Below are 13,624 nucleotides of genomic sequence, written 5' to 3'. Positions count from 1 at the left end.
CCAAAAAATTATTTATTAAAAACTTAAATAACATAATACATTTTTAACTGTTTTATATTGATATTAAAAACTACTTTGAATATTAATTGAAGCTAAGTTAAAACGTGTAGTAATTATGTCGCTAATATACTCAAAGTTATTTCTATATTTATCAACAATAAAAGTCATGGAGTAGCTAGAGATAAACTTATGAAAAGTTTTAGACTTTGGTATGTAAGTAGAAGTTTTGTAACATAGAAAAAATGCACTCTTAACACTTAAAAGTGGCTAGTTTACAAAGTTTTATTTGAAAAGTTTTTATGTCAAAAACTAAAACTATTTTAAAAAGCATCAATAAATAGCAACATAAATTCAAAACAGTTTCTAGATACTATTTTGCTGCAAACCAAGGTCTATAGTACAGTTTCTCAATGTAAGCGAAATAACTCCCTTTCTGGGTGTATTACATGTATACGGTAAACGGTTGTAAACAGTAAATGGTTGACATGTGAAAACCCAGTTGTAGTAAAGTTAATAGTTTAGTTTTATAAAACATAATTTAAAAAAGTTTTTTAGTGCTTATATTTTTAAGTTTTTAAATAGGTTTTTTACTAAAAAGCATAATTCAGCTAGTTGGGATTAAAAACAGTCATATAGTTTTTTTTCTTTTCGTATTTTGTTCGACTTATATTAACCAAAGTTTAATATTTATTGTCGATACTAAATGTTTTTAATAGTTTTGAAAGTTTTAAAGTAAACTTAACTTTTGCTATTAAGATTGCAAATAGTTTTGGCTCTTCATGTTGACTTGAAAGCCTAATGTAGTATAGTTTATTAAGCGACAAAAATTAGACGCTCAAAAGATTTGGTCCTAGGACCTGGTGCACGAAGAACCTTTCGGTTAATGAGTCGCACACCACTTGGATACCTTTTAACGTCCTGTACAGGACTAATATCTGTTTGCATGACATCTTCATTTCTGTGTTAATTTAATAAACAATAGATAGTTATAATTTTTTTTTACTCTGAGTGTTACTTGACATAACTTTGTTGTTTCTATTAAAAACTTAATAATATTTTATACCTAGTTTACGTTACTTTGACAAAAACGTACAAGCTATGTTCAGTTAATACTAAAACTTAAAATAGTATAATAACACATTTTAACAAATTTGAAACTAAACATGTCGCGTTTTTTTATATTTTATAACTTAAAAATTAGCAAATTAGTTAATGAGTTTGAAAAACATATCATTAGACGATCAAAACTTTTTTCAAATTTTTGTTTAATAAACTTATAGAACTTATAAAAAATTTCAAATGAAAAACTGTAAACTTAATTATTGCAGAAAAGTTAAACACTTATAATTTCCGTATAAGTTAATTTTTGAAGTTATGTACAATACTTTATAAAATCTTGAGCCAATGAAGAATTTTTACTTACAAAGTATTTTTAACTTAATTTATTAATTCATAACGGTGAAAAAAGTTATCAAAAATAAAAAAAATTAAGAAAAGACTATAAAAACTCTTAGTTGCAAATATTTTAGAAGCACAACAAATTACATTCTCATAAAATGAGACATACGAAAAAAGATTTCGTTATTGAAACTTCTCTTTAACTAGTTTACAGTCAGTGATTTAAATAAATATGGTTAGAAGTGTATAAAGTAAGTTTAAGTTCATTCTAAAATGTTTAAATACTTTTAAACGTATCTTGTTACGAGTTTTTAATTATTTTTCAAGTTAGACTGTATGTTAATAACACTTTTTTATTGGCATTTAATTACTGATTTTATTGCTGCCATTACATTTTTAGATTTACTGCGCTTAAATAAATTTAATCATCATATGTTCAATGTTGTCTTCTAATTTTTCTAAAACTTCAAGCTTTTGTTCTGATTAGAACGACTTGTAATAGATTAGGTGCTTTTTGTGGCATTTAATTGAAAAAACGTGCTGGTTATTGAGAAAGCTACTCTTTAATTAGTGCAGTTATAGTATATATAATGCTAAGTATCTTTAAGACTGCTGTGCATTCTATTAATTACAAAATGATTACACTATTCCAATGAAGTCTTTGTTGTGTATATTTAGTGCAGGTCATGAATAATTCAATTGTTTTTACTTGTACATAGTATAAGAAAACAAACTTTTCTTTTGTGCATGTTAAGAAATTTTAGTTTTCCAACTTCAATAAAATACCTTTTTTTTTCAATCAGGTAACCATTTAATTTTTTTTAAAGTTCCACACTAATATGTTTACTTGGATATAAAATTGTTCAGACTTAAATAAATTTCAATTAATTTCATTTAATGCTTAACAGTTTTCTTTAATTTTTGAAACTACTTTTAGTAAATTAGTTAAAGAAATAAAGTGAGTTGTAAATATTAGTTATTGTTATGAATGTTTAAACCAACAAAAATTTGTTAATATCTGATTAAGATTACAACAAAAGCAGTTTTTGGGTTTGAATTTTGTATTGAGACTACATATAAAAACAATCTGGCTACCACTCATTTAGGCTATTTTTGCTTGACAAATGAATTTTGCTGGGTAGCCTGATAACCAGGCTAACTCCTGCTAGTTTTGTTATGTTTTGAAAATTTCTGCCTAGTTTAATTTTTATATTGTTAGTAAGCTGTATATTTATATTCATTTATTTGATATGCCAATCCTGGTCTGATTTTTTTTTCAGTGATTTTTTCATCCTTAAGTAAAAAATTTCCTAGCCGCTCTAGCTCTGCTTGAATACTGTTTATAGCTATATTTGTATTTATTAATTGTTATATTTTTACATCCATTTGTAACCCTTAAGTGTGAAAGCACACTATTGCAGTCCTGATTTAAGTGATTTTAAAAGAATTTAAATTATAGGTGTAAATAAGCAAAGAAAAAAAAAGTAGTTCTCCTTTTATATATCACATTATTGTGTGCATAGTAAGCAGCTGGTTAAAAAATTGTGCAATTTTTATTCAGAATGTTTATCATTTAATTTTTTCTGTGCCAACTGAATTAAATTATTTGCAAACTAGCTTGAAAATTTATAAAAAAATTTTGTGAACTCTAGCTGACTTATATCAGTTTTTAGTCACTCTTTTTAAGAAGTCTTTTTTTTTTGCTTTAAAAAGTGGTAACCTTGGTTTTTGTAACAAATTCTAATAATTTTCTGTTAAAGAGCCTTGATAAAAATCAATATTCTCCTACAGTGTTCAAGCAGTTGTTCTTAAACTTATTTAGTATAACTTTACTTAAGTTATACAACTGTATGAGTTTGAGTGCTCAATGTATAAATGCTTAATTACTAAATATTTTTCTTATTAATGATTGTCACTTAAACTGACAATATTTTTTCTAAAAGGATCTTCAGAGCTTTTAGTATAATTTAAGCTGAATAATACATAATTGTAAAGAAGAAAATCTGAACTTTTTGGTAATGTATTGCTTAACATTTAATTTATTTTTAATTGTAAATTTAAGTTTTTTCTTCAGGTTCAAGAATTAATGTTGAGAAATGAGAAAGTATATTTTAAGATATTTTGTTTTCAAAATTTTAAGGTAGTTAGCAAAGAAACTATCTTTACTAAACATGTGTATTTGAAACTTTTTACTCATCTGACTTAACCTCAAATGTTCAATATATATTCTTTTATAGAAAAAAAATTTCATAGAACACAGTTTAAGATAACAAATAAGGATCACTGTTAGTATAAAAAATCCTACACCATGGCCTTAACTTGCACATACTGCTACTTATATTTTATACTTTTTAACTTATCTATTAGTCTTGCGAGCTTTTTTTAACGTTTAGCAAAAGCTTTATGAATCATAAGTAAAAAGCTTGCTAAAACTTTCTTTATTATCATCTGACACTAGAAAAATAATTCACTAACTAAAGTTTTTCTACTTTATAATTTATACATGCCTTACATCTTATAAAATGTTAAGACTAAAGGAGGAGAAAGTAAATCAATTTTTTTTTAAGTTAGTCTTGTTTTTTATAACTTTTACTATGCTACAAGTTGCTTTTTACATATTTCTAATATTCAAGCTAAATTTTAGATATAGCTGGTTATATTTTGAGAGTACAACAAGTTTTCTTAAATATTAAACAATTTGATATCACTAAAAATCTATCTCCTAGTACATTTTTTAATAAAATATCTCAAGTTTCCAGGAAAAGTCCTATGCAAAATATCAGGCAGTGTTTAGTTAAAAGATAATGAGTTATAAAATTTTGGACAATTTTAGTTTATCAAGTAAACAAAAGTTTTGTTGTAAGGTTTTATGGACATGATTTTCTTATATTTATTTTTACTAATATTTTTCATTCTTTACTACAGAACTTTCATAATAGTGCAAGATACATATTGTGAAAATTTTAAGTATTTTTCTCAAAATAAAAAACAAGTTTTTTTAAGTGGATTCTAATTACCATTTCAGTTTTCTTCTGCCTGTTTTACTCTTCAATTTTAACTATCTATATCTAAAAATTAGTTTAAGATAAAATTTTTGAAAAAGTGATTTACTTCTTAGGGCTTAAAAAATACACTTGGTATTCTGATAAAAAAAATTAAAACTAATTATACTATGAAAACCCCTTTATTAGACTATATTTTAATATTAAAAGAATTTGTTAAACTTATCTAAATCTCCAAGTTTAAATTTTAATATAAAAAAAGACTTGCTATCAGCCAAGATCTGCTATGTATACTTTGCTCAAAGAGTTTATCAAAAGCAAAATACATTACACTGAAACAAATACTAATACAGTATAACAACAAAAAAAAGAAGTTAATAATTAAGGTTATAGATTGTTATGATTCTTTTTTCCACTTTAATTTCTAAAATATTTTTTTTTGAGCTTTATGTAGATGTAATTACTAAGTTGAAAAAAAAATTATGACCAACCAACAAAATTAAATACTACAAAAATTTAATATAGAAGACACCAGGGCCTTCTAACGTGTAAAATTCAATTTCATCGATTAACTTAAGATTTTTGTTTTAAATCTAAGATAAGAAAGAATGTTTTGAGAACTCCATACAAATAAATACTAATACCTAAGTTGTTTACAACAATGCTTAATATAAAAGTAATTTAAATTTCTATTTGAAGAAAAAATTAAGATTATCTTGAGTAAGGAAAAAATTAGTATATATTTAAAGAGTTTTTAACCAGTAAATATTTAAGTTAGGATTGATTTAATTAAATCAATTATCGTTAACATGGTGTATATTCATGAATTAATGCTGAATTCAGACATATACCTCTTAAATAAGAACTTAAAAAACTAATAAGATTATTAAATTTAAAAAAGTTCAGTCGTTGATTTTGAACCTCTTAATATTAAGAGGTAGTCAACATTTTCATGTAAAGTGTTAAGTGCAATCAATTTGTTTTCAAACAATACTATATTTATTACTATAAAAAGCTAAATTTATAAAGTTGTTACTTTTTTCATAGCACTATATTTTGTTAATTTTCTTATAAGGCACCATTGTTTTATGATTGTTTGTGCAGTAAAATACTATCATATTTTTTTGGATTTTTTTGTTTCTGAATTAAAAATGAAATTAATATTCAGTAATTAAGGTATTGTTATGAAAACCAAGTTTTTATAAAATAGATAAAAATTATATAAACGCAAATAAATTTAATTAGTTTTCAATTATATAAAACTGTAAAATGTCAAAAGTTCCTGCTATAGGTATTGATTTAGGAACAACCTACTCTTGTGTTGGTGTCTTTCAACATGGCAAGGTAAGTTGAAAAAAATATTTTAATTAAGCTTCATATGACAATTACTAAATTTATATAATTATAAAACTTTGATAATTGAACTAATTGTTGTGTGTGTGTTATAATTAACAGTTTTTTATGTTTGATTATTAATCATATATGTATTTATGCATTAGAAGAAAGATTGACATTTAAAATGATTTAAAATGATTTAAAATGTTTTAGGTTGAAATTATTGCAAATGACGTAGGCAACCGTACTACACCTAGTTATGTTGGTTTCACTGACACTGAACGTCTTATTGGTAATGCTGCCAAAAATCAGGTTTCAATGAACCCCACCAACACAGTTTTTGGTAGGAAAACAGCTAATTTTACTATTTTTATATTAATACTGAACAGTCCCTCTGATAACTAAATTTTAAGATAATGTATAGCTAATTGAATTTTGATCAGATTTCATAACTTAATATATTGTTTATGTTTTACTTAATTATAAAACTTTTTCAGATGCCAAGCGTTTGATTGGTCGCAAGTACACTGATGAAGATGTCCAAAACGACATTAAACAATGGTCTTTTACAGTTGTTGATGATAACACAAAGCCAAAAGTTCAAGTTGTATACAAGGTGTTTATTATTATAAAATTTGTGTACAAATAGTAACTATCTTGTTTTGCATGCTTTTTATTAACTTAATTTTTCTTATCAATCAAAGTTACTATACTTGTTTCTCACATAATAACTAAACAGGGTGAAACAAAAACATTCTTTCCAGAGGAAATCAGTTCCATGATCCTCCTTAAAATGAAAGAGACTGCGGAAAGCTACTTGGGCGAAACTGTCACAAATGCAGTAGTCACCGTGCCGGCCTACTTCAACGATTCCCAACGTCAAGCCACCAAAGATGCTGGCATCATTTCTGGTTTGAACATTCTCCGTATCATCAACGAGCCAACCGCTGCTGCTATTGCTTATGGCCTTAACAAAAAGGTTGGGGACGAAAAAAACGTACTCATCTTTGATCTGGGAGGCGGTACTTTTGATGTTTCCATTCTTTCTATTGAAGATGGCATATTCGAGGTTAAATCTACTGCTGGTAACACTCATCTTGGAGGTGAGTAAACTTTGAGGCTAATAAGGTAGTCAAGCTTTTATACACAGTGGTTTGTTTTGAAAATAATAGAAAGGTACAACCAGTTTAAACACGTTTTTATAAGAAGTTTTTAATGCTTTTATAACTATTTTAATAAACAATATTAAGGTACTTCAACTACCACTTAAATAAATTTGATTAAAATAAACAGGTGAGGATTTTGATGGTCGTCTTGTTGATCATTTCGTTAATGAAATCAAACGTAAACACAGAAGAGACATCAAATCAAACAAAAAAGCTTTGCGTCGCCTGCGCACGGCTTGCGAACGTGCCAAGAGGACCTTATCCTCATCTGCGCAAACCAGTGTTGAAATTGATTCTTTGTTTGAAGGTGTAGACTTTTACTCCAACGTCACACGTGCTTGTTTCGAAAACATTTGCGTAGATTTGTTCCGCTACACTCTTCAACCAGTTGAAGAAGCATTAGAGGGAGCAAAGCTTGACAAAGATAAGGTTTTTTTTTCAGTTTTATTAATTAATACAATATTGAGTATACATTTAACATTTTCTGTGTGATCTCAACTAAACAGGTTTATAAAAACAAGTATTAAAATTTTAAAGTTAAATACTTTTTACAGAAGTCTGAATAAATTAAATATAAACAAAAGTTTTCACTAACTTTGTTTCTTCACAATTTTAATCACAAGAAAATGAGCTAATAAAATACAATTGAATTTTACAATACATATTGTTAATATAATAACTCTGTTTGAATAATTGGATACCAGATTGATGAAGTTGTCCTTGTTGGCGGATCAACTCGCATACCGAGAATCCAGAAGGAGTTAAGAGACTTCTTTAACAACAAGGAGCTCAATAAGTCAATCAACCCTGATGAGGCAGTTGCCTATGGAGCGTCCATCCAAGCTGCCCTTTTGAATAAAGACACTTCGGAGGAGATCAAAGATCTTCTACTTCTCGATGTAGCTCCGCTTTCGCTTGGTGTGGAGACCACCGGAGGTGTCATGACAAAACTCATTGAAAGAAACACCACAGTCCCAATCAAGAAGACCAAATCGTTCACTACATATGAGGACAACCAGACCTCTGTCCGAATTCAGGTATTTAACAAGCAAGAGATTACAATTTAAATACAAAAGTACACTTCTTTCAGTGTTGTTATAGTTATGCATTTTCAATAACTAGAAAAACAAACAAAAACTTTTTTAATCAGGTGTACGAGGGAGAGCGTGCATTCACAAAAGACAACAACTTGCTCGGAACATTCGTGCTTTTTGGAATTCCCCCTGCGCCCAAGGGAGTTCCCAAAATTGAAGTGACTTATGATGTTGACGCGAACTCTATCTTGAACGTCATGGCTAGTGACACGTCCACGGGAAAGTCCAAACAAATTACCATTACCAACGACAAAGGTATGTTTTAATTAATTAACTTTTTCTATTTTAAGAAAAAAACTGGTGATAAAATTTGACTTTTTATAAAATATACAATGGTTGTCAACATTGGTTTTTACGAATTGATTTTATTTAAAATTAGCTTCAACTTAGCTATTAAATGCCTTTAACTGCTAAGAAAAATTCAAATAAGTTTTTGAGGTAAAACAAATAAAATTCAACAAATTCAATAGGATCATTATGGAATGATAAACTATTAGTCCACTAAACAATTATGTTTATCATTTTTGAAGTTACATTTTACAAATTTCACTTTAAGTTAATTGATAAAGTTAAAATAATTTAATGTAAATTACAAAGTTGTTAACTGATATTTTTATTTTATAATATTTTCAAACTTGTTCAAGAAAATTTTTCATTTTAATTGGGTGGCCAGAGCTCCGAAAATTAGCAGATAAATGTCTAATCTGTTTAAATCCTGAGAAAAATTGATGTTGGAAAATGTTATGGTCCATAGGTTCTTATTGAAAACTTTTCACAGATCTTAGTAAATCACAAAAACGTTGAAATGTTATTCCCTAAAAAGTGAATTTATAACTCTAACTTTAAGCTTAAATCAGTTTGCACCCACCCTACTTCCTTATTTTAATTGTTTCTTAAACCGTACTAATGATAAAGCTGTTTGCAAACGAACTACTAAAATACCTTCATCAGGACGCTTGAGCAAGGAGCAGATAGACAAGATGGTGAACGACGCGGAGAGGTACAAGGCTGAAGACGAGGAGCAAAAACAACGCGTTGCGGCGAAGAACCAGCTGGAAGCTTACGCATTTCAATGCAAGCAGACCGCCGAGGACGACAAAATGAGGGGTGAGATATCCGATGAGGACAGGCAGGCGGTGGTGGCGAAGTGCGAAGAGGTGCTGGAGTGGTTGGAAACGAATCAACAGGCTGAAAGGGACGAGTATGAGGGCAAAAAGAAGGAGCTGGAAAATGTGGCGAGCCCGGTGTTGACGAAAGTTTATCAGCAAGTTGGCGCTGCTGCGGAAGGTACGTCAGGAGTCTGTTTGTTTTATTAAAATTGTTCACATTTGGAATATTAATGTTTTTACACACTCAGAAAGGTAAAAAAGTATTGAGAGTTTAAATAAGGTTCATGACTACAAAACTAGTTTGTTATCATGTTAATTTTTTCTTCTTATTAAGTAGTCAATTTGATATAGTAATGATTAGTCGAAGTTTTTTAATCTAATTAACCGTGTTTGTTTTTTACTAATTGATTCTTTAAGTAATTTATATTAACTTATATCTTGAGCTTGCACTGTTTTGTTAACCCAGGCTTGCTTTTTTGCCTCAATCAGTCGTAGCCCGGCTACTACTTGTTATATTTAGTATCATATTAACTCTTTATTAAATTAGTTTCTGATTATAAATTCGATAAGCTAAATAAATAATGTTACTGCCAATTATAGAAGTAGAAAACAAGATTTGTTATGGGTTATAGGAAAAATTGCTTTAAGTAAACTTTATAGCTGTACATAGAAAACCTTCTAAAATAATCAAATAATACCAGGTGGATCCCCTGAATCGCAACAAGAATCAGAAACCATTATAATACTTGATTGAATCATGCTTGTCTTTGCTTTTTTCATTAGGCTAATTAGATAAATACTGTGTTTATGCATTTAATTTATACTGTATGATTTTTTTTTTTGAGCCATTTTATATTGCCATATTTTTATTGAGTTTTTTTCGACCTCCCTTTTTTCTCAAAGCCACTTTATGATGTATTTTTTGTTGTAAAAATAAAATAAACAAAAAACATGTTATTGTTTAAGTTTTAAAATAATCATGTATGAATAATTAAACCTGATTTTAATTGAAAAACAATTAGAAGAATATAAAATTTGGCTTTTTTTAATTTGTAGAAGTTGTTTGTTTTACTTAAGTTTAAGTTCTGTGAAACCTTGACGCAAGGTTAAACAACAAATATAAAACTGCCAAAAATTTTTAACTATGCTTAACTTCCAATCCGCCTTAAAATTCCTTTTTTTATTAGTATGATACAAATTTTAGCGGTGTTCATTAAACGAAATAAAAATTTACTTCGTTTTACTGAGTTTTACCAAACAGAAATTAGATTCAGTAAAAATTTACTTAATAGAAATAAATTAACACACAGCCGTGAATAACGAGTTCAATTTCTAAATTAAATTAGCTTATTTCTGATCCTGATGTAAGCATCTGTTTAAGTAAATTTAAAAACGACTAAACGATCGAACTAAATTACTAAAAAAAATATTTAAGCTAATAAACAATTGTTAGATAATAAAGTTTAAATATAGTTTGGTCCTTAATCTTATTTAGCGTGTCTAGATTAAAACTAATTTCAAGTAGTTTCTGATGTGAGCATGTACCTAATCTTAGTAAAAGATTAATTCAATAAATTGAATATGTTTGCAGCATTTGTCACTCATTTACGACTTAAATAGCAGCAGACCATAACCAAAAATTTTACAGCTATACTTACATCTAGTGAAAGGTTCCTAAAAACATATACTGCTATAATAATTTTGCATGTATATGATAGTTTGTTTATTACTGTTTGGTTACTTCACTCCTGATCAGTTTAAGTAGAATATGATTTTTTAAATGTTAGTTTCAATGTTTAGTTGGAAAGCAGAAAAACAAATAAATTTAAGAAAAAGCTTAAAAACTTAGGTAAAACAATAAATTTAAAAAAAGTAATAAGTTATTCAAACGTCTTTAACAAATTTTTGGAACGGGAGTCTAATAAAACGAGATTCTAGAATAAATATAAGACAAGAAATTCTAGTAAGAGAAAATTTAAACCTGCTAATCATTTAATATTTTTAGCAATTTGAATTCTTTGTTGTACAGACGACTACTATCCTTAAGTAGACAATTAATATATAAATATATTTTTCCTTACAACATTTGCTAGTAGGCCATTAACAGCATTGTTGAAAATACTTAAATTACTTCTTACTGTTTTCTGCGAAAAAAAAGTAAACGAAACTTTTTGAACGTTCAATTGAGGCCTTTACAATTTTTTTATATAAAGCTTGTTTTTCTAACAACTTCTTTTTGCCTGTTAGATACCTTGAAATCATTTAAAATATCTTTGGTATATGTTGGTTTATTCTCTTTTTTAATTTTTAGATTGTTGACGACTACAACGACATATGTTTGCTTAAAAAACATATAAACTTACGGATTACAAACAAGATCCAGGTTTTAGTAGTTATCATTTGGATTTTAAAAACGTTCGGTTTATCTGTCATTACCATATACAAAGTCCAGTTGTCTAAAATAGTTTGAAGAAGTTGACAGAGAGTCGTTATTGACCTGTTAAACTAATAATAGTATATAAAATTAATGAATTGTTCCAAATTCATATTAAAGTTAAACTTTCAATTATGAAAACCGACAATGCAATCTATAAGTCTATATGATTCTGTTAGCAATCACACGTGGTTCAAACCAGCAACAATTTAATAAACAGAATTGTACAAATTGATAAATGGTTTTAAATGTTTTGTAAAATATAATTTGGATAAGTTATAAGAAATATCAAGATCGCTTAATTGTTTTCAGCTAAAAACTCACTAGTGCAATTCAAACTCTAAACCTAAAACTAGAAATGTGCAAATATAATAGATTTTTTTCTTTTCGACCATATATTGTTAACTTCTTTGAACTTAAACTGATTATATTTATGACTTTTTTTTAGTTATTTGGTATAGTAGTGTCACATTTGTATGTCACTGATTAAAGGTTTGCTTTATTTGGCTAATTATTTTAGTTTGTTACAATTTGTTAATGTAAAAAGACTCAAATTCACAGTTATTACCACTTAATGTAATTACAGCAATTTTAACTACTAATTTCATTCTTATATAAGTACAGGAACCTCTCGCATCTTTACGCACTCATGACGTTACGCACTCTCGTTTAGTTACGCATTTTGAAATTCAAAAAAATTCAAAAACTAAATATTCAATTTTTTTAAAATTTTCCTCAAATTAGGTTTATTATGTATAGCTTAGGTGTCTTAACACCCCTCCTTTTATACCTTTAAAAAATAAAAAATTTTCACTTCCTCAAATTCTTATGGCATGAAATTTCATTCCTATTCAAAAAATCAATAATTTATCTTTAATACAATGCAAGACAAGTTTATCCTTATGTGGGCAAAGGTCAAATTAAAAAAATTTGTAGTAACGTAAACAGTTTTTAATAAACATTTTTCTTATATTTTTGTTCAAAAGAAGAAATCCATAATAGCACCAAATGCATATTTTTGTAGAAGGCTATAGAAATAAATGTTTATATAGATACTAAAACATTTCTTAATTCTAAACAAATGGTTAATTATAAATTTAATTTGCTAAGTAGAATAGAATATAACTGTTGAGTATCAAAAAAGACATATATAAATTAAGATAAAGATAAAATCTACTTATTATTAAAATTAGTAAAATTTTTCTAGTAGTATTAAAAATTTATATAAATTTAATTACTTTTTTTTTAATATATGTATAGTTTTTTCTTTTTTTTTCATAAACAAAGTAAACAAATTGATAAAAGTGAGAAAGTCCCCAGTCTGCTTTTAACTAGAAGCAATATAGTAAGCCATTATAGTAAGTATATTTGGTACCTCTCGTATCTTTACGATATCTCGTATCTTTACGCATTTTTTCTGTGGATACAATGTGCGTAAATAAGCGAGAGGTTACTGTAGTCAAAAGTACCTTTATTAAATTTTTTATGTCGAAAAAGATAAAAAAAAACTTTTTTATAAAAATTGAAAAATTTTAACTATCAATTATATAAGTAAACTTTAAGAATACTTTTTTGATAATTAAACTTACACAAAACTTTTTTAAAGCTAACATTAGCGTGTGAGTAACTCAATTTGTAAACTAAAGCTTCGCTTAATATTTGCTCTGAAAGTAATACGTCAAATTTACAAACTCAAATCGACTTTTAAGACTTAGAATTTTGTACTACTTTTTTAACATTTCTTTAATTTATATTTTTTTTTATATCGTCATTCTTTACTAAATCCTATCTAGCTTCCATATATGTATATATGTTTATTTGATTATATAATAAATAACAGATTATACGACCGTTTAGACTTTAACATATGAGATATATTTTTCCATATACTCATCAGCATTTTAATTATTCCTACAATTAGTTACTAATAAACATTATTAAAAAAATCATAACTATTTAAATAACTTTAAATAAATGACAAAAAACTACTACTTTAAGGTAAATAGTTAAGCTCAAATACTAACGGTGACTTTTTAAATTTTGCCGGAAAAATTTCAAAACTTTAAAGTACCAACTATTGAATGAT

At 27.0% G+C, this 13,624-nt stretch overlaps 1 protein-coding gene across 1 annotated transcript; it reads left to right on the top strand.

Annotated features, from left to right (window-relative positions):
- Positions 1-5,669: 5,669 nt before the first annotated feature.
- On the top strand, positions 5,670-9,858 carry LOC145833519 (heat shock cognate 71 kDa protein-like). Its single transcript, XM_082940691.1, has 9 exons — positions 5,670-5,744; positions 5,949-6,078; positions 6,233-6,351; positions 6,475-6,838; positions 7,029-7,330; positions 7,606-7,938; positions 8,052-8,250; positions 8,947-9,282; positions 9,806-9,858. The coding sequence occupies exons 1-9, from the start codon at positions 5,670-5,672 to the stop codon at positions 9,856-9,858; spliced, it is 1,911 nt and encodes a 636-aa protein (XP_082796817.1).
- The last annotated feature ends 3,766 nt before the right edge of the window (positions 9,859-13,624 follow it).

Source organism: Thalia democratica, chromosome 4 (genome assembly GCF_965202585.1).
Source record: "Thalia democratica chromosome 4, ktThaDemo2.hap1.1, whole genome shotgun sequence".
Lineage (NCBI taxonomy): Eukaryota > Metazoa > Chordata > Thaliacea > Salpida > Salpidae > Thalia > Thalia democratica.
The sequence above is the reverse complement of the archived record's forward strand: the minus strand, read 5'-3'. Positions and strand labels throughout refer to the sequence as shown.

Bases quoted from the DNA above. Each gene is read 5' to 3' on its own strand.
- LOC145833519 (XM_082940691.1), top strand. From the start codon at position 5,670: ATGTCAAAAGTTCCTGCTATAGGTATTGATTTAGGAACAACCTACTCT. The intron at 6,079-6,232 runs GTAGGAAAACAG...AAACTTTTTCAG, and splicing joins CCCCACCAACACAGTTTTTG to ATGCCAAGCGTTTGATTGGT. The intron at 7,331-7,605 runs GTTTTTTTTTCA...ATTGGATACCAG, and splicing joins CAAAGCTTGACAAAGATAAG to ATTGATGAAGTTGTCCTTGT.